This window comes from Camponotus vicinus, unplaced genomic scaffold, assembly GCF_025532165.1.
Source record: "Camponotus vicinus isolate PSW18456_S1 unplaced genomic scaffold, iyCamVici1.0 SCAF_1, whole genome shotgun sequence".
In the NCBI taxonomy this organism is placed as follows: domain Eukaryota; kingdom Metazoa; phylum Arthropoda; class Insecta; order Hymenoptera; family Formicidae; genus Camponotus; species Camponotus vicinus.
This window is the reverse complement of record NW_028141945.1, coordinates 8,574,332-8,594,154: the sequence shown is the minus strand read 5'-3', so window position 1 is coordinate 8,594,154 and position 19,823 is coordinate 8,574,332. Positions and strand designations below refer to the sequence as shown.

The 19,823-nt window shown below is 32.2% G+C and overlaps 3 protein-coding genes across 6 annotated transcripts; 2 read left to right on the top strand and 1 right to left on the bottom strand.

Moving 5' to 3' along the window:
- Nucleotides 1-871: 871 nt before the first annotated feature.
- Fbl (pantothenate kinase 3 fbl) lies at nucleotides 872-5,218 on the bottom strand. Of its 4 annotated transcripts, none has more exons than XM_083100728.1 (10): nucleotides 4,992-5,218; nucleotides 3,698-3,863; nucleotides 2,999-3,177; nucleotides 2,748-2,921; nucleotides 2,506-2,673; nucleotides 2,350-2,426; nucleotides 2,049-2,225; nucleotides 1,824-1,959; nucleotides 1,637-1,750; nucleotides 872-1,562 (listed from the first exon to the last, which is right to left on the bottom strand). In XM_083100728.1, the coding sequence occupies exons 2-10, from the start codon at nucleotides 3,804-3,806 to the stop codon at nucleotides 1,509-1,511; spliced, it is 1,188 nt and encodes a 395-aa protein (XP_082956854.1). In that variant the 5' UTR covers nucleotides 3,807-3,863; nucleotides 4,992-5,218; the 3' UTR covers nucleotides 872-1,508. The 4 variants fall into 4 exon arrangements, with proteins under 4 accessions (XP_082956854.1, XP_082956835.1, XP_082956845.1 ...); XM_083100709.1 differs by having other exon boundaries at nucleotides 3,683-3,863; nucleotides 4,992-5,217; XM_083100719.1 differs by lacking the exon at nucleotides 4,992-5,218 and adding an exon at nucleotides 4,579-4,971 and having other exon boundaries at nucleotides 3,683-3,863.
- A 6,524-nt stretch (nucleotides 5,219-11,742) lies between these two features.
- Nucleotides 11,743-13,099, top strand: LOC145976546 (uncharacterized). The gene is made up of 2 exons (XM_083107726.1): nucleotides 11,743-12,331; nucleotides 12,447-13,099. The coding sequence occupies exons 1-2, from the start codon at nucleotides 11,743-11,745 to the stop codon at nucleotides 13,097-13,099; spliced, it is 1,242 nt and encodes a 413-aa protein (XP_082963852.1).
- Nucleotides 13,100-13,146: 47 nt separating this feature from the next.
- On the top strand, nucleotides 13,147-14,610 carry LOC145976521 (uncharacterized). The gene is made up of 2 exons (XM_083107669.1): nucleotides 13,147-14,377; nucleotides 14,531-14,610. The coding sequence occupies exons 1-2, from the start codon at nucleotides 13,147-13,149 to the stop codon at nucleotides 14,608-14,610; spliced, it is 1,311 nt and encodes a 436-aa protein (XP_082963795.1).
- Nucleotides 14,611-19,823: the final 5,213 nt, after the last annotated feature.

Here is a 19,823-nt window from a genome sequence, read left to right as displayed (position 1 = left end):
AACTGTTTTGTAAGATCGTTTCTAAGCAACCATGTCTATGTATTGATATGGATCCTATATATACAGATTTTACACTTCGATGAGACTATAATTTTTAAATAGAAAATGTAAAAGAACGATATATATATATATATATATATATATATATATATATATATATTAAATTTAAATATTCACAATACATATATTACATGTTTAATATATAAAATATTTTTATTATAAATAATTTAAAATATATAATGTATATAAAATATATGTACTTATATATATATATATATATATATATATATATATATATATATAAGAATCACATTAACAGAAATTAATGTTTATGTCATCAATTTATTGCTTCCAATATACACTGCATCATAGGCTTTATTTGTACTGTATAAGAAAAATATATGGTTGTGATGTAATACCAAAATTAATTGATAAGTTACAAATAACAAGAAAAGTTCTATTAATCATCGTATTTCAGATAACTAAAATAGAGGAGTTAAATACGTCACGATTATTGTATTTTTCAATGAATTTATTTATTCACATTTACTCCATTTATTTCTTCACATTTACTTTATTTCTTAAAAACAAAATTTGACACTTTGGAGCATATTATTTTATAATATCTGAAGGAAGCATATGTGTGTATTTTGAATTATAATCATGATATCTCGCTGTATCAATATAAACAATATAAAAAAGTTCTTAGTTTTTCAATTACTGCCAGTCGCGCACAAAGATGCTAACATTACATACATTTCATTAAAAATTTCATTCAACTAAAAAGCTCGTATTAAGAAATTTATCTAATAATCTATCTTCTAATAATGCGTAATGTATCAACAACAAAATTATAAATACACATTAACAATTAATGTATAAATATTTAACATTACAATGGTTTTATTCGCCGATTATAAACTTACGAAAAGTCGTGCACGCAAATGTAATAACGCATTACCATTACTTATATACATAAAAATCTGTGCATTCTGTAGAAAAATTTGACAATATAAATTATGAGGTAGAACTAATCTATATACGGCATGTAACGAACATTGGGAGAAAAGGTAATCCTTAATTCCCTTTGGATTTGGTCCATTATCAAACCTATCTGCCGAGTCGTGTTATGCTCATATTCATTCACTCAATAATAATAATTATCTTACTAAATTTATGCTCAATCATTCATTTGATATAACAATTATATCGAAATAACTACCCTCTAAAAACAAATATATACCTGGCATAATTATTTTTCTTAGAAAAAAAATTGTGATAAAAATTGTATGACAAAATTTACTAATATATGATCATATTTCTTAAATGTAGAAATCCTTTCATCTCATAACAATAAACAATTGTTTCATATGTATATTCATTCAATAATGAAAATACAATAAAAATAAATAGTTACGTTAATCTTGTTCACTCAAAAAAATTCTGTGGAGCTGATTATATGGAATGCTGTATGTCGCATGACGGTTGCCTAACATCTTTTATTGTGTTTAACTCGATTCGCCATTAAATTGTAATAGACATCCCACAGCGCCAAAGTAACCCTAAAATCATAAAGAGATACATCTGTGATATCTAAACGATTAATTTTTAAAATTTTAGGCTATCATGTCTTTACTTCATGTTCTAAAAACAGGGCTTTCAAGGTTCCTTTAGACCAATAATCCATAGCATAGGCCAATAATTTCATCGATATTGGATTTACCCTGAGAAAATTCCCAGCAAATACAACCTAAAAACAAAAATTATTACAAAATGCCAATATAAGAAATTGTACAACATAGTTTACATATGTATATTATTACCCTCTCAATTTTTTCATTAACAGCACACATGCGCGCAATAGAACCGATGTTATTTGTGATAGTAACAAGTGTTGCACGCGCTAGATCTTCTTTTGTAACAGTATTTCTGCGGTCTTTGGAATTCATTTGTCCAAAGCTAAAAACGGAACAAAAAATGGAATTGCGATAAAAGTAAAAAATCAGAATTGCACTGCTTAACGACGATTAATAATTACGGCAAATTACCTGCTCGCAACTAAATCTCCAGGAAGGCCAAAAGGGCCGTAATCGCCGCCGTATATATCTTTGACCAATTTATCTACTTTTGTGTTATCTCCACCCGTCGCTAATTCTATCGCTTCTTCAAAGGTGTTACAACCAGTAAGTAAGCAACATAATCCCAAAAATGTTCCGCCTCCTAAACTACATAAGACAATTACATACATTATATTGATATCATTTAAAAATGAATCTTGACCCAACATGCAATGTACGTATATAATACTTGTTCACTGTAATATATATATATATATATATATATATTTACCTCGTCCCAGATATTCTTTTAAAATTTTCTGGCCCATATACAGCTAATATGCTTACTCCAGAGCCTATGTTAACAAGCTACAAGATACAATCGTCAAAAATCATTTTTGCTGAGGAGAATGTATGCAAGAAAATATAATACTTTCATGTACCTTACCAAGAAAGGATATGGTTCAGAAAAATCATAAGGTACTTTCTGACATTTGCTGTCATCAGTGGGATTTGACCAATAATAGCATTCATGTGGATTTGTGGTTTCTATGTAGAGCATTCCACGTATTAAACTATGTAATTCATCAAATTTTGCCAAATTCATGTTTACTTCCTGTCAGAGATATTTCGAAATTATATGATTTGTTAATGATAACTAGATAAATATTAAGATATGCAATTCCGCACCTTCTTAAAATTATCCTCGAATTTAAAGGCACCACCACCTGTGGCGCAAACAGTAGTCACAAGATTCGCCATGCCCTTTGATTTTGCTAGTGCTAAAAAATTTCCCATTTCACTTGTAGGAAATCTAATGAAATGTAACGTTCCTTGTCTACCTCTAATGCGAACATTATTCATCTGAAATAATAGTTGGAACAATTATAAGAACAGGTTTATATAAGTAAGGTATAATTATAATTGAATATTTAACTGACTTGTAAATGTGTATCACGATGACCAGTTTTTCCATACGCCGAGTTTTTAGTAAGATATCGACGAATATTTTTTAATGTTTCAACTTCTGTATCTGCCTCGTCTCTCGTTATATCCTTTGGCTCAAAGTACACTAATTTACACAATGTACCCCCTATATCCATTCCAAACCAAGGCATCGCTATAACAATAATGTGTGATTAAGATTTCATTTATTGTAATTTATGCAAGAATATGAAAAAAAATATTCAAATACAAATATTTATAAGGCAATAATTATTAGCAATTTAAAAAGCACAATTTTACAAAAACTATGAAAGAGATTAAATTTCTGGAAATGTGATTATATTAATAAGCTTATCATGCAGAAAAATTATTGCGATAAAAAGGTATACACAGCAAAAACTTGTCTAATTACAAATATTTATTTGGAGATATTCAAACAAAGTAAATATAACTCTGAATGAGTTTTTCATCGCAAGCATTACTTTGTTAATATTATAAATTATGCTTGTGTATATATAATTTCAAATTAAGAAATTAAAGTTCTAAAAATAATTGATATAATAATCACAAACACAAAGTCACTATCATTTATAAACAATGTATCAGCTAATACAAATAAAAGGTAAATATAATAAATAAATATAATAAAAAGTAAAAATTAGCAATCTAAGCACACATACAGTCCATTGACTCACAAGGAGATGAATGATTCCTCGCTTCTTTAGCCATAATCTTGCCAGTGGAATATCCATTAGACTCCATGTTCTTTGGAGTTAAATTATTTTTATGGTTTTGTGGACTCATTGCTCAAAGTTGTATAGTTTATCATGAATTTTTTTCTTATAGTAAAAAATCTCTTTGCTGCAAGAAAAAAAATAAATGTCTAAATTTAAAAAATATGAAGATTATAATATATACACATATCGAATGATAAGATGTTGTATACAAATAGAATTCCCTTTATTTCTCTTCATATATATATATATATATATATATATATAATATTATATAAATGCTTTTTCATAGAGATAAGAATTTTATAGATAAAAAAATCTCTTCAACTTTAAAATATTTAAAGATATGCGTGCAGAAGCCTATTTTATCAATTCTGAATAATTATCATCAAATATACAGTGTCAAAGATCATCTTTTATTTATGCACATATTGAAACATCTATATATATATAAATTTACATAAGCGATATTACATACGATTGTATTATGTGCATTTTTAAATCTGTATTATTTTAATTCACTTGCTCCTATATGTTTTATACACGTGCGAGGCAAATTTAAATTTTGCTGTATAGTTATTTTCTGCTATATTATAATGAAAATGAGAGATTATATCGTTCCTTGAAATGCAAATTTTTAGAAATTAACAGTATTTTAAATAAATATTATATATCTTTGTCACGCAATATATAAATGCAGTGTTCGTGTTAAACTAATATCTATCAAATTAATGAGTATACAACTTTAATATGCCTTTCTAATAATGAGAACTGATATTTTGAGGGTACGTGCAAACATATATATATGTAAGAAGAGAAAAACAAAGAGAGAAAGATCTTACTCTCTAATGAATATCCACCAGTTCATTATTTCTAAACGATAAGAAATGACAGAAACACGAGACGTCACGTTATATAAGTCGCAAGTGATAAATCAGCAATTGTCTAGGCGATTAATTTTTTACTCTGTTCCGATTTGATAGTTTAGACATCACGATATTCCACTTATCGTTCGCCAACACATCGCGAACACCTTACATCACACTGACGATTCGTCGCGACGTAGATATTATATATCGTTAGATTTTTCATCGAGTCATACGCTGACGTACATCGTCCTCGATCGCGCGACTCGTCGTCCTCGACGAGGACGTCAAGTACCGCGTCGATCGAGGAATCGCGTCAACGATTTACGGAATGCGCAGCGACGAGTGGCGTGACACTTACTCCCACGCCAGGCCGGCGTGACACTTACTCATCGAATTTTCGGGCGAACGCTGGGGACAGCGCAAGTCAGCCAGGCCAGGACCGTCTTCGACCCGATGCTCCCTTCTGCTCCAAACGCGCCGTCCGACTGTCCGAGCACCGTCTCGGCGTCGCGCACAACCGACCGATCGTAGCCGTCGACCGTCGACTACTGCAGTGCTGTATGAATTACACGTGCACGAGCTGGACGTGGTTGAGCGTTGAGCGATAACTGTACAACGAACGGGATTCGTAAAAATGACGGCAACGGCCGCGCGCGAGACGGAACACCCTACTCTCTCTCTCTGTCAGTTACGTTACTATAAAATCGCGGAAAAACGCGCGACGTTCGTTTACTTAGCTAACTCACTCAAGGCCGTGGTAAAATAAAGCTTGAATTAAAATGCAAAATATATGTATTTCGCTGAATAATTAACATGCTCAACTCACGAATGTTGCGACATGGCTCGTCGCCGCCTTTTTCTTTTTCCACCGTTTGATGTGATGTTTTATTGTTGCGACACACTATTATTCTACTTTCTACAATTACCTCGTGAGACCATGAGACAATCATTTCTGGCTAAGGAGATAACGTGGCCGCATATCATAACAGAACTCTAAAAGTGATCGCGGCGATAATCAGCTAATTGAATTCTTCCGTCTTTTCTCTTAGAAGCAATGTCCGTCTTCTTTTTTTTAAATAGTTTTCTACTCATTCTTTTCATTGCTGGTTTGTCTATATATTTATTTGTATTTATTTTTCTTATCAATGATGGATTTTGTAATTATATAAAGATTTTATTATGCACAGGCTCTCCTACTTTTCATTTTGCTCTTTCAAGTAATGAAAGAAAACAGCTGATTCTTTTTTCCTCTATCATTCAGAAAATTATTTATTTATTTAATTATTTATTTATGATGATTCTCAGAAGCAGTCACAACTACTTGTGCTTGAGAGTTCTTGCTATTTTTATTAATCCTTATTCTTTTTACTTTTCTTATTCTTCTATTATTAATTGTACAAAATTTTTTTCGAATTAAAAATTTTTATTATTCATATAATACTTCATGCACTCTTCCAAACGTTACTCTAATAGACCATTGAGTTCCACTTACAATTATGTTTATTTTATTGTTGACTACAAGCTGTATATTATGCATTAATCCAAATTGAAACATATCTAATTTTATTACTCTTATCACTGCATTACCGCGCGAAAATTCAACAAACCGTAAATTAATTCACGATCGTCTCCTTTTGTTAAAAATTCTACCGCGTTTTATATTCTTCTACAACAGAATTATCTATGTTCTTAACTTTATCCTTGTGTGAAAATAGCTTTAAATTAAAGAATTTCCTCGAGATATCAATATAACTAACACGACCATTTTGTCGTATGATAGCCTGATGTCGTGTTGACCAATTACAGCGCTGCGCTTCGTTTAAATACTGTCAGGAAACTACTGTTTAAAGTCACGCCTTGCCACTTTTACTGTCTTAAATATATTTACTGTAAATAATAGAATAAGCATATATGTAGATATTTTTTTCTCGATGAGGAGAAAAAAATGAGAAAAAGAAATTAATAAAATATTAATAAAATATAATGAAACTAGTAATGATAAAATGTATTAATAAAATGTACGAAATTATAGTGATTTATATGTATATATCTGACAAGTGGGATCTCCTATAGCATATATGATTACAAGATAAATAAATTTTCAGCAATTTCTCTTTTTTTCTTATACAATTATTTTCAATGGAAAGTGGGATATAAAAAGTAATTATACTAACATTTTGGAGAAAAAAATGAAACTAAAAAAAAACAAAACAATTATCTTAAAACATCAATTTATTGTTTTACAGTTCTGATATCTTAAGATAGTAATTTTAAAATCAGTTTAAAATATTCTTCATTGTTTATACCTCACATTTAAGAAAAATCGCAAATAATAGTTTATACAAAATGCATTAGAAAACAATAATAATAAAATTCAAAGTAATAAAAATAATTGTATGTTTACCTGAAGTTCAATTTATCAATCTGACAGTAAAATTGTCAAAATTATATAACAAGATAACAAATTGTTTAATTTTAATTTACTCAACAAATAATTTGTTTATGATAATTTGTTACACTCATTTACTCTTTTTTTCTTTGACTCTTGTCACATTCCTAAATTCATCATCTTTCAAAAGATAATTTGATTCATTTTGATTCACTTTATCGAAATTCTTTTCAGTTTTTTCTGCCTTTAAAAGATAATTATAATATGTGATGATTCTTTCGTGTAATAACTAATAATATTTGTTTTCGTTTACAGAGAGAGAATCATAAGAGGTGTTATGGCTCGTTTTTAGGTTAGGTAATCCCTGAAAGTGATACGCCCTTTGTGAACATTAAAAAACGAGAACATGAACTACAAAATCAAGTCCTCGAATATCCTCAGAGGGTAACATGTAATGTGCACAATTTCTGCAGATTCTATTCCTTGCTATAGATCGATAACTATGATGGTGGACAATGTGTAATATCAGAGAGAAGACTGAGAGATGTCATGGCCCGCTTTTATTTTTTTTTTTTATTCAGAATAAAATGGTGGCAAAGGCAGCGCCATCATGCCTGTACATCTCTGTAGATACGTACAAAGTCGATAAAGTAGTACAAAATCGATACTAAGTGTAGTTATAAATATCTGAGTAGTATTTATAAAAAAAAAACTCCAATCAGAACCGCAACACAAGTAGAAATTAAACCTAGCATGATATTAATATAAAATAATAAAAAAATAAAATATTTTACAAGCGTTAATTGGCCTTTTAACTTATAGTATAACTTAATAATAAGTATTAAATATTAAATGCTCTTGTTATATAAGTCGCTATCACAAGTGAATAAATTTTTGTGCACCGTTTAAAACTAAAAAGAGAACAATGCCATTATACTAAATAAAATTAAAATGACAGTTACAATTACTGTTAGAATTTACATTAACTTTAACTTAACTTAAATTAAATTAAATTGTTATACTTTTGGATCGCTGGCGTATTACAATAAAATAAGAGAGAAAATAAATAATCATTGCACAGTGTAACATACAATAGTAGGATATATATACATAAATAATAACTAAGCTAAAAATATCTATAACTAATTATCTCTTAACCTAAATAATTACTTTATTATCTATTACTATTTACCCACTCAAAACACTTCAATTATGTACGCGAGACCAGAATGGGAAGTGAAAGGAAGCTACGTATTGATACGATTTATATCCGGAAAGGAATTGTGCTAATGAATTGATCCAGAGCTGTGATAACTTGAATATCATTCAATTGGAGCAAAATCTCTGTACTTAACTTGTTCTTAGGAATATGGTTTGAGATATTCTGTACGAGAGTTTCTCTCGATTTTTTTGTCAATAAACATTCCCAAAATACATGTTCCGCAGATTGATTACCCAAACCACAATCGCATTCCGGTGATTCGTTGATATTATGCAACCATAGACTTTCGGCCAGTGAGGTATGTTTGGATCTTAATCTATTAATTGATACAATAACTTTTCGGCTTAACTTAGCCTTGTAGAACCATGGCTTCCTACTCTTTCTGAAGAATTCTTGGAAAAAATATGTTCCTTTATGCTTGCCTCTTTCTTGGGCCCAATTCCATAGTTTGTTGAATAATTTTTCTTTCGCCAAAGTTTTAGCGTCACTAATAGGTATTGGAAGCTGTGTAGGCCCGCTTTTAGGTGATCCCTGGAAGCGATACTCCCTCTGTGGATATTAAAAACGTGAACTACAAAACCAATGTTCACGAATGTTCTCAGAGGGTAACACATATGTCCCTCTGATAATATAAATAATATAAATAAAAATATAAATAATTTAATTAATAATAATTTATTATATAAAAATATTAGTATGTTCTCTCTTTCCACGCTATTATTTATTTATTTATTTGTGTCTTTTTTTTTCTTTTTCTCAACATCATTTATTTATTTATTTATTTATTTAGTTCGCTCTAAGTCAGTCTTTTAAAATGCAAAACTAAATATTATAAAATTTGACTTTCGGAAAAGCGAAAACAATCGAATAAATTCAAATCATTAGCATAACAAAAGGTTCCGTGATACATCAATCGTTTAATAATTAATTTAAAATAAAATATACCTCTATAATTTAAAATTCCGCGTGTATATGTAGTACGTAAAATATTTCGGCAGAGAATTATCAATAATATCATGTTTGGCCTTGGCGACGTATAGCAAGTGCGCTATACATATCACGGCTTTGTCATCATTCGCACGGTGACTCTCGAGTAATAAAGTAGTGATGAGAAACGCTTCGTATATTGTAATTTTTGTACTAAACACGATTACGATTAGTATCGAAACATAATTTGCTATAAATATTAATAAGTATTAATTAATTAAAAATTAATTAACGACATAAAACTGTATCGCAACGATAAATCTTTATCGAATCGCATTCATTCATTACTGCGAATAAAAATTGAAACAGGGGATACATAAAAGGGCATAAGAGAATTAATTATGTTATGACCTTTCAATCATATTGATGCTTATTATAATGATATTTCCTTAACAATATTAGAATTAAATATATTTCGACCAATGCTTTAAATATTCTCAATCCTTGTTAATGAAACAATATACAATTTAATCGAGAATCGATTTAATATGATAGGAATCCAACATATTAAATAATCACATCGATGTTTGCAATCTTTACGGACAACAATTATTATTGTTAAAAATAATATAGAGTAGAGATAACACTGGCGCCCTCTCGCGTGAATTGACTGACACTAAGGGGGGCGAGGACGAGTCCACTCGGGACCTTTGTTCGGATCCCGCCATTATGGGACAAAGAGATTCTGAGAAAAGACCGTGTGAAGGCTTTCGCACATGAAATTGACATAAGCGTAAGGAAATCGACCAATCACGGTCGAGTTTTGACCCCTTGGAGGGGCTAATACTTGACCGTGATTGGTCGATTTCCTTACGTTTACGTCTTACGTGCTTATGGAATTTCATGTGTGATGGCCATAAGGGTGCAGTCCCACGTAGAAGAAAAAGCGGAACGGAAAAGAAGTATAGGTGGTAGGAAGTGGGGGTAACCAATCAGAACGTTTCTCCAAAAGACATATCTGTTCCGATTTTAAATAACCGGGTTCCCCATGTACCGGAAAAAGCGGAAATAAGTAAGAGTAAAAAATTATTTTTTATGAATTATAGTTAACAAAAATAATCAATTTTGGAAAAAAATATTTTTTTATAATAAATGGAAAATTCCAATGGAATATAATTTACGAAAAAACAAAGCTAATTCAGAATTATTGTAAATTTTAGATTAGAATTTTTTCCGTTTTTGCGTAAAATATATTCCATGGGGAACCCAGTCATATAAAAGCGAAATGGAATAAAGAACTTTATAATAATATAAATTTAACAAGAGAAATATATTATTTTAGTGTAATTTTGTTATGTTTTTATATTTTGTGAAAATATAAAATTAAACTAAACTATTTATATGAAACAATGATAAAATTACATTTTATATTGTAACAAATATTTTATTCAGAATAATATTTTCACCTAATTTAATGTTAAGTGTAATAAATTGTTACAAAATTTAATATATATATCTGAAAATAAAACACACACACATACATATTTTATATTATAATAAAAAAATTTACCGATGACATTATTATTTTATATAAGAATAAATTTATAAATTTTATTTATGAATAAGAAAGACTAGATATGCTAGGTATGTACATACATACGAGAACGCTAGGTATAATGTCTTTTGGAGAAACGTTCTGATTGGTTACCCCCACTATACTTCTTTTCCGTTCCGCTTTTCCGTTCCGCTTTTTCTTCTACGTGGGACTGCACCCTAAGGGGTCGTCTACAATGGCCGTAGCATAAGGTTGTAAGGCCGTAGTCGTAAGAAATTGACCAATCCCAGTTGAAGTTCAGGAGAATAATCAACTGTGATTGGTCAATTTCTTACGACTACGGCCTTACAACCTTATGCTACGGCCATTGTAGACGACCCTTAACAGTACCGTGCAATAAAGTACTTTAAATATAATTATTGGTGTGTCTCTCATTTTCATAAGGTTGCCTATAATATATGTTACATCAAGTGGCGACCGTGACAGGACCTGGAAAAGCATTTGATATATTCTGGAGAGAAATAATAGGCGACACGATGGATAAGATGAAAAGATCCCGTACTATTACACGTGCGGCATTTACGCGCAATCTAGACGCATTGAACACTGAGTTGGCAAGTGGAAGTCTGGACATTGCGAAATTACAAGTGCATTTCGAGATAGTAAAGGAGAAAGCGGACCAGCTCGAGGAAATTAGTCGCAAGATTTTTGAGGTTATGATCGACAACGATTATAGCGAAGAAGACCTCATGCAAGAATCTGATGCTGCGGATGAATACAGAGAGAAATATCAGCGAGCGAAAATTGCAGTAAGTAATGCGACTAATCCGATTCAAGCAATGGTTTTTTCGCAGGACGCGGGGCAAGTGGCACATGTTCCTAGAGACAATGCGCGTACGTTCAAACTGCCAAAAATACAATTGCCAAAATTTAATGGAGATCTCAAAGAGTGGTTGCAATTTTGGAGCTTGTTCAAACACATTCGTGAGGATCCGGATATAACCGGATATAAAGGAAGATAAATTTCAGTACCTGATACAAGCAATGGTGAAAGACTCCAGGGCGAGCGTGTTAGTCAACAGTTTTCCGCCGACAGCGGCGAATTATGATAAGGCTATTACCAGCTTGAAATCACGTTTTGGTAAGGAGGATCTACTTGTCGAGGTATACGTCCGAGAGATGCTCAAGTTAGTATTAACTCAGTCAATAAAAACAAGTGGTCACGTTCCCTTATCGAGCATTTATGATAAACTCGAGATACAATTACGAGCTTTAGGGTCGCTAGGAGTCACAACAGATATGTGTGCTGCGATGCTGTATCTTTTGGTTGAATTTTCGTTACCTGAAGATCTCTTACGTGTATGGCAGAGAAATACGAAAGCGATTAATTCTTCTACATCGAAGCAGCGCCTAGATGAACTAATGTCATTTTTGCAAACGGAAGTAATGAGCGAAGAAAGAATCGCCATGGCAATAAGTGGTTTTGGATTAAACAATGAGCCTACAACTAATCAAGATAAATTCAAGAAGAAAGTGAAGAGTGAACAGAAAGATATTGCTACTGCTGCGGGTCTTCTCGCTACCAAACAAGACAAGACACTTTCTTGTATATTTTGTGAACTAGATCATGAAAGTGCGTCGTGCGAAAAGGCTAAAAAGATGTCCTATGAAGATAGATGCAAAATCGTTAAAATTAAAAATGCTTGTTTTTACTGCACGAAGACGGGACACAGTCACAAATATTGCAGATATAGAGGCAAATGCGCATGGTAAGAGGCATGTTTTGCTTTTATGTCGTAATACAACGTCAAATGCTCCTGTAAAAGCTAATCAAGAAGAAGAACTTTCCAAGATAAAAGAACAATCTACGCTTGCTAATTTTTCACTTACCAGTGAAGTATTTCTACAGACGCTTCGTGTGAAATTGTTTAATCAAGGTAAGGAACAAATAGTCAGAGCAATTTTTGATAACGGTTCACATAGATCATATATTCTTGACTATTATGCTGAGAAAATGGGATTCGAGGTCGTTGGCGAGCAGCATATAGTACATATATTATTTGGAGGTTCTAAAACTAATCCATTACTACACAAAGGATACCAAGTTAGCATAGGCAACATCGACGGATCTTATTCTTGTAACATTGTAGCATTAAGCCAGAGAAAAATATGCGAGAAAATTTCCTCTGTAAGCCGAGGACCATGGTTACAGGAGGCACTACTAGAAGGAATACGACTCACCGACGTCGACACAATAGACGAACCTATCGTTGTGTTAATTGGTGCGGATATCGCAGGAAAGTTATTAACAGGCAAACGAATAGAGCTTAAATGTAGCACTAGAATGAGCCGTAGCACTAGAAACGTTACTCAGATGGACTTTAATTGGAAAGGTGGATAACTCACTGCAGCAAAAGGAAGACGCAACACTCATGGTCGTATGTTTACATGTCAGGAAAACGTTGCCAACTTGTGGAAGCTGGACACGCTGGGTATTATGGATCCTGGAGCTTGAAGAAGACAGACGATGCACACCAAGCAAAAGTTAAAGAGAATTTTCAGTATACCATTAAGATGAATGAAGAAGGCCGATATGAAGTATTTCTTCCTTGGAAGGAAGATCACTTGCCACTGGTAGAAAATAAAGGATCAGCTATAAAACGACTTGACTCTACTACTAAAAGACTTAAGGCTCAAAATCTTTATGATAAGTACCAACAAATTTTTGAAGAATGGTTGTCCGAAGGCATTATTGAAAAGGTACAGGAGGATGAAGTAAACTACAATGCCTACTATCTACCTCATAGAAGTGTAGTCAAAGAAAATAGTACTACGAAAATAAGACCTGTATTTGACGCATCCACTTCTGGAAAAAATCCACCGTCACTGAATCAGTGTCTCGAAACAGGTCCTAATTTGATTGAACAAATTCCGAGAATTCTATTACGTTTTAGACGACGAAAGATAGGAATAACTGCAGACATTCGGAGTGCCTTTTTGCAAATAAGTGTTTCACCCAACGATAGAGACGTGTTGCGGTTTCTTTGGTGGAAGAAGACTCGTCCGGAAGAAATAGAAGTATACAGACATTGGCGAGTAGTTTTTGGAGTCTCCAGCAGCCCATTCCTCTTGGGAGCAACGATCGAATATCATTTAGACAAAGCACTACAGCAAGAAAAAACGGAGGCAGAAATGGAAGTCATTCAACAATTAAAGAAGTCTTTCTGCGTGGATAATTGCGTAACCAGTGTTAATACGCACAGCGAGGCCGTAGCATTTGAAGTTACCGCAAGACAAATCATGGCAGAAGGCAAATTTGATTTGCGAGGCTGGGAGTACACGGCTCAAGAAGAAACATATAAATTGACTTCTGTACTCGGGTTGCTCTGGGATAAAGGACAGGATACTTTAAGGTTGACACCTACATTGTGGGAATTTCACACTACGTCACAGATTACAAAAAGAAACATACTGTCTGCTGCTCAAAAAATATTTGATCCCATTGGAGTGTCTTCTCCGATATCCTTAAAACCTAAGCTGTTGTTACAGAAGCTTTGGTCATGCAAAATCAGTTGGGACGAAGAAGTATCTGAAAATATTAGAGCTGATTTCGATAATTGGTTGCAGCAGCTTCATTGGTTAAAGGAACTACATATTCCGCGACACGCTTTTCGTCAAGGTAAACTGTCTTTTCATGTATTTGTAGATGCTAGTCAGGATGCATACGCAGTTGCCGTTTTTGCGAGGACAGAAACTCAAGAGAACATATATATATAACTTATTCAAGCAAGAAGAGTATTTCCTATAGAAAGAATAACGATATCTCGTCTAGAATTGTTGGCTGCTACTATAGGAGTAAGACTATGGCACAGAGCTGCCAAGTCCGAGACGCAAGCAACGGGCAACACGTAGTGGAGGGGGTAACGGGCATGTACGCGTAAGCGTACGTGTGAGCTCGGCGCTTCGGCTAGCTTCGGATAGTAGAAAAGGACAGAATACAGTTTTCTGTCTCCTTCTTACCAAGCAGACAACGAAAGCGACGGGCGACGGGCGACGGGCGACGGGCGACGCGCGACGCGCGACGCGCGACGCTGCTCGCTCTTTGATATCTCGATATACGCTTGATCGTATGTATATGTATATATATATATATATATATGTACATATAAATATATATATATGTACATATAAATATATATATATATATATATATATATGTACATATAAATATATATATATATATATATATATATATATATACATATACATATGTATATATAAATGTATATATGAAACGTAAAAATATATTATAAAGCTATAATATTTAATATAAATATTTGACTTTTTTTCTACATATATATACGTATATATTTAAAATAATAAAATAATAAAAATGAGTGGCGATTTTCCACACCACCCACGAGGTATCACCAATGGCGCGTTAGGTTTCTTTTACGTGGACCTTCGCCTGGAGCCCTATTGTACCACATTGTATTGTATTATATTATATTATTTCGTCATTTACAAGTATGTCTGTTATACAGACAAAATATTTTTGATACACTTTTTAGAAGTGTGATGTCTGTTACACAGACAAGATATTTTTTATACTTTTGCTTTTTAGAAGTGTGTGTGTGTGTTGTGTCTGTTACACAGACAAGATATTTTTTATACTTTTGCTTTTTAGAAGTGTGTGTGTGTGTGTTGTGTCTGTTACACAGACAAGATATTTTTTATACTTTTGCTTTTTAGAAGTGTGTGTGTGTGTGTTGTGTCTGTTACACAGACAAGATATTTTTTATACTTTTGCTTTTTAGAAGTGTGTGTGTGTGTGTTGTGTCTGTTACACAGACAAGATATTTTTTATACTTTTGCTTTTTAGAAGTGTGTGTTGTGTCTGTTACACAGACAAGATATTTTTTATACTTTTGCTTTTTAGAAGTGTGTGTTGTGTCTGTTACACAGACAAGATATTTTCTATACTTTTGCTTTTTAGAAGTGTGTGTGTGTGTGTGTGTGTGTGTGTGTGTGTGTTGTGTCTGTTACACAGACAAGATATTTTCTATACTTTTGCTTTTTAGAAGTGTGTGTGTGTTGTGTCTGTTACACAGACAAGATATTTTCTATACTTTTTAGAAGTGTAGTGTCTGTTACACAGACAGAATTTATTATTTGTGAGACGAAGAACCAGCTATGTCAGTGGTATCTGCAGCATGTAGTCTTAAAGTACTTTTATCTTTCTTAAGAGCAGGAGCATATAATTTGTCCGTTGACATTAGAGACAAATGTTTTTCATCAATTTTCATTTTTATAGCTGTTTCTTCTTCGTTTTTAATGCAGATTTAAAAACACAAATTGCATTAACAGTAGCCGACGAAAAACTGTTACGTTTTTTCGTTTTTAAATTATTTAAAAGAGAAAACATTCTCTCCGGATCGGCATTTGAATTTGGAAGCGATCTTATAGTATTTATAACATTTGTTAAATTGGGATATTTAACAAGATTATTACAACGACTTTGTAAAATTTCTTTCCACATGCTGTCGAAATTTAATTTAGAAAAGCTTTGTTTTTCTTCCATTGTAAAATCTAATGGTAAGGCAATCCATTCTTTCTTTAAACCATCTTCATCAAAACCGCCGATAGTTTTAGCTATAAAAGAAACATCATTGAATGATGTTTCTCTATTATTATCAAATAAACTTATATATGATTGAAAAACTTGTAACTTTGATAAAAATATATTATTTATAGGTAATCTTTTACGTATTTCTTCTGCAGCAGTCACATAAAATATTAAACAATTCTCTCGAATAATTCTAACTATGTTTATGTGACCTTTGAGCGTTAATTCCTTGAGATATTCCTCACATTCTGATCCTAAAATAATTTCATTTATAGCTTTTTGATTTTCTTTTAGTGAGAATATTATATTTGTAGAAAATGGTTTTAAATATTCTTCTTTTAAAAAATTCCGACAGATTTGGAAAAGAAAGTTTATAGATTTTGGATGTAACAAATGAATCCTTGTTTCTAATGCTTGAAAGAATGCATTAAATGCATTAAAAAAATTCAAAACGTATTTTAAAAACAGAAAATAAGCTTTCATCTCTACGTTGTCCATCATAGATAGCAGATATTCTTCAGAATTTGTTTTCTCGCTCACAACCATTTCAGTAAGAAAGTATTTAATTGTATCCCAAGATTCAAGAAGCCTTTCGATACATAAATAGTGCGAAAGCCAGCGCGTATCACATAATTTCAATATTTTGCGATTTGTTTCTTGGAAACATTCACAAAATTCACGAAAAATAGCCGAACGTTTTGGACTACTATTGAGATAAGTAGCAATTTTTTTTAGAAATTCGTCGCAATATGTAGGCATTTTAGAACAAGCAGCTAATGCGGAGGAATGACATGGGCATGAAAATGTTAATAAATGTGGACATATTTCTTCTAATTTTTTTTTAAACGATAAGTGTTTTATAACAGATGCATTATCGCATGATAAGGCTATGATATTTAAAAACGGTATCTGTAATTTCCACATTTCACATTTAAATGCCCGAAACAACTTTTCTGCGCTTGAATCTTTGGCATCAATATCGATTAATTTAACTAATTGTGAGCGAATATCTAATGTCTCTGGATCAACGTATCGAACAAGAAAAGTCATCCATTTATTATTTGTTATATGATGTTTCGTCAATAAAAATTGTAAATTTTGTATTTTGAAGCTTATTGACGACACGATCTGTTTCAACTGGGCATAAAACATTTGTAATAATGTTTTTACATTTCGTTCGGCCCATTCTCATGTTTTGTAATACATTAGGATCTTTTCCTATATGTTGAAAGAAACTAAGGATTTCTTTTGCAGTTTGATGCGAAATATTTTTATCAGCAATTAATGCCGCATACCGAATTTCTGCTGTTTTTTTTCGCTCATCAAACGACAAAAGTGAATCATTTATTATATTTATATTTTCATTCGTATTCTTTATTTCTGTTTCATGTTTTTTAGATATTTCCATATGTGTTTTGGATTCTGTGTGACGATAAACCACATTTGCGATAAACCACCAACCATGGATTTATCACAGAATGAACAAAAAAATGAATTTTCATCGTGTGATACTTTGCGTAGCCATGGTTTAAATAATTCGATTTCCAACCATTTTTCTTTAAATTTAGTCTTTAAATTTATGTTAATTTTTTCGGATATTTTTTTATTTGAAATTGTATTTTCAATATTTAATGAAGATGAAGTATTTTCTTTAAGATTATTTTTATGACACGCAGAATCCGCATGTCTCAAAACATGTGTATTGCACGAAATATTTTTATTGCATATAATACAATGATACAAGCTCTCATCAAAAGATACTCTACGTATCCAACATTTAATTCGATCATCATTGAGCCAAGCATCTGAAAAGCTTCGCTTAGGTTTTTTTTTGATTCATCACACATGTTTATGAAACAAAAAATAGGCAGAAATAAAGAATCAAAGAAGAGTGAATAAAAGAAAATAAAGATTAAACAAGATAAAGATATATAGCAATTTTAAATAATCAGAACTCACAAGCGGGATTGTGACAGTTTTCTGAACACCAAGATTTCACGACGCACGTATAAAAAAATACGTTTACTCGAGAGTACAAGGCGACAAGATAATTTGATGGAGATGCTACGAAAAAAATGATCGGCATAAAACAAATGAAACGACATGAAACAAATAAACAAGTGCCGAGTGTGCCTTATTCTCAGTCCAAGCACGGCGACAAACGCAACATACGTCCCGCGCTAAACGTCAACATGTCTCGTAAGTAAATCATTATTTATAGAAAAATATTAAGAAACTTTAATCTTTTTAATTTTTATGTTATAATTTTTTTCAATTTTACAGGAGACATAAATGCTGAAATGGGGGCACTCGTTCTCCGGGATGTTCCCGATATGCAGTTGATGCAACAATTGTTGCATCAACTGCAAGGGTATATGCAGCTACAGCAGCAGCAGCAGCAGCAGCAGCAGCACCAGGGGCAGCACCAGGAGCAGCAGCAGCAGCAGCAGCAGCAGGAAGTGCAGGCGCAGCAGCGAAATGGTATGTTATTTTTTATATTAAATTCTATTTTATTAAATTATATATATATATATATATATATATATATATATATATATATATATGTATGTATATATATATGCATTATTATAATTTATTTATTATTTATGTTTATTATGTTTATTATTTGTTATAATTTATTATTTTTTGTTTTTCAGAAAACAAACCAAAAAAAAGAGGAGGCGGGAAATCCCGTGTCCTCTGGTACGCCCGGCGGAACACGGGCATCAGGGGCGGCGCAAACGCCCCAAATAGAGGAGGCCGAGGAGGCGGCCGAGGCAGGAGAGACGGCCGAAGCAGGGGAGGCGGCCGAGGCAGGGGAGGCGACCGAGGCAGGGGAGGCGGCCGAGGCAGGGGAGGCAATATCATAAATAATTATTATTATTATTAATTATATTTTTTGTGAAAATAAATATTAAAAAATAATTCAGGGAATATTTATTTTTTCCTTTCCAAATATTTTCTTTATCCTTTTTTCCTTCTAGATAATATAATACAATACAATGTGGTACAATAGGGCTCCAGGCGAAGGTCCACGTAAAAGAAACCTAACGCGCTATTGGTGATACCTCGTGGGTGGTATGGAAAATCGCCACTCATTTTTATTATTTTATTATTTTAAATATATACGTATATATATGTAAAAAAAAGTCAAATATTTATATTAAAAATATTTATATTAAATATTATAGCTTTATAATATATTTTTACGTTTCATATATACATTTATATATACATATGTATATGTATATATATATTTATATATACATATGTATATGTATATATATATTTATATATACATATGTATATATATGTATATTTACTAATTGTAAAAAATTTATAACATAAAAGAAAGCTGTAAGAGAAAAACGATCGAGCGCATATCGAGATATCGAGGAGCGAGCAGCGTCGCGCGTCGCGCGTCGCCCGTCGCTTTCGTTGTCTGCTTGATAGGACGAAGACAGAATACAGTTTTCTGTCTCCTTCCTACCAAGCCGGA

Excerpts from the sequence above, each read along its gene's own strand:
- Fbl (XM_083100709.1), bottom strand. The coding sequence starts at position 3,806 with ATGAGTCCACAAAACCATAAAAATAATTTAACTCCAAAGAACATGGAG. Across the intron at positions 2,226-2,349 it reads AAAAGAATATCTGGGACGAG|TTTAGGAGGCGGAACATTTT; the intron begins GTAAATATATAT and ends TGTCTTATGTAG. Across the intron at positions 1,960-2,048 it reads GGAGATTTAGTTGCGAGCAG|CTTTGGACAAATGAATTCCA; the intron begins GTAATTTGCCGT and ends TTCCGTTTTTAG.
- LOC145976546 (XM_083107726.1), top strand. The coding sequence starts at position 11,743 with ATGGTGAAAGACTCCAGGGCGAGCGTGTTAGTCAACAGTTTTCCGCCG. Across the intron at positions 12,332-12,446 it reads TTGTGAACTAGATCATGAAA|ATATAGAGGCAAATGCGCAT; the intron begins GTGCGTCGTGCG and ends CAAATATTGCAG.
- LOC145976521 (XM_083107669.1), top strand. The coding sequence starts at position 13,147 with ATGTCAGGAAAACGTTGCCAACTTGTGGAAGCTGGACACGCTGGGTAT. Across the intron at positions 14,378-14,530 it reads GCGACACGCTTTTCGTCAAG|AATTGTTGGCTGCTACTATA; the intron begins GTAAACTGTCTT and ends TATCTCGTCTAG.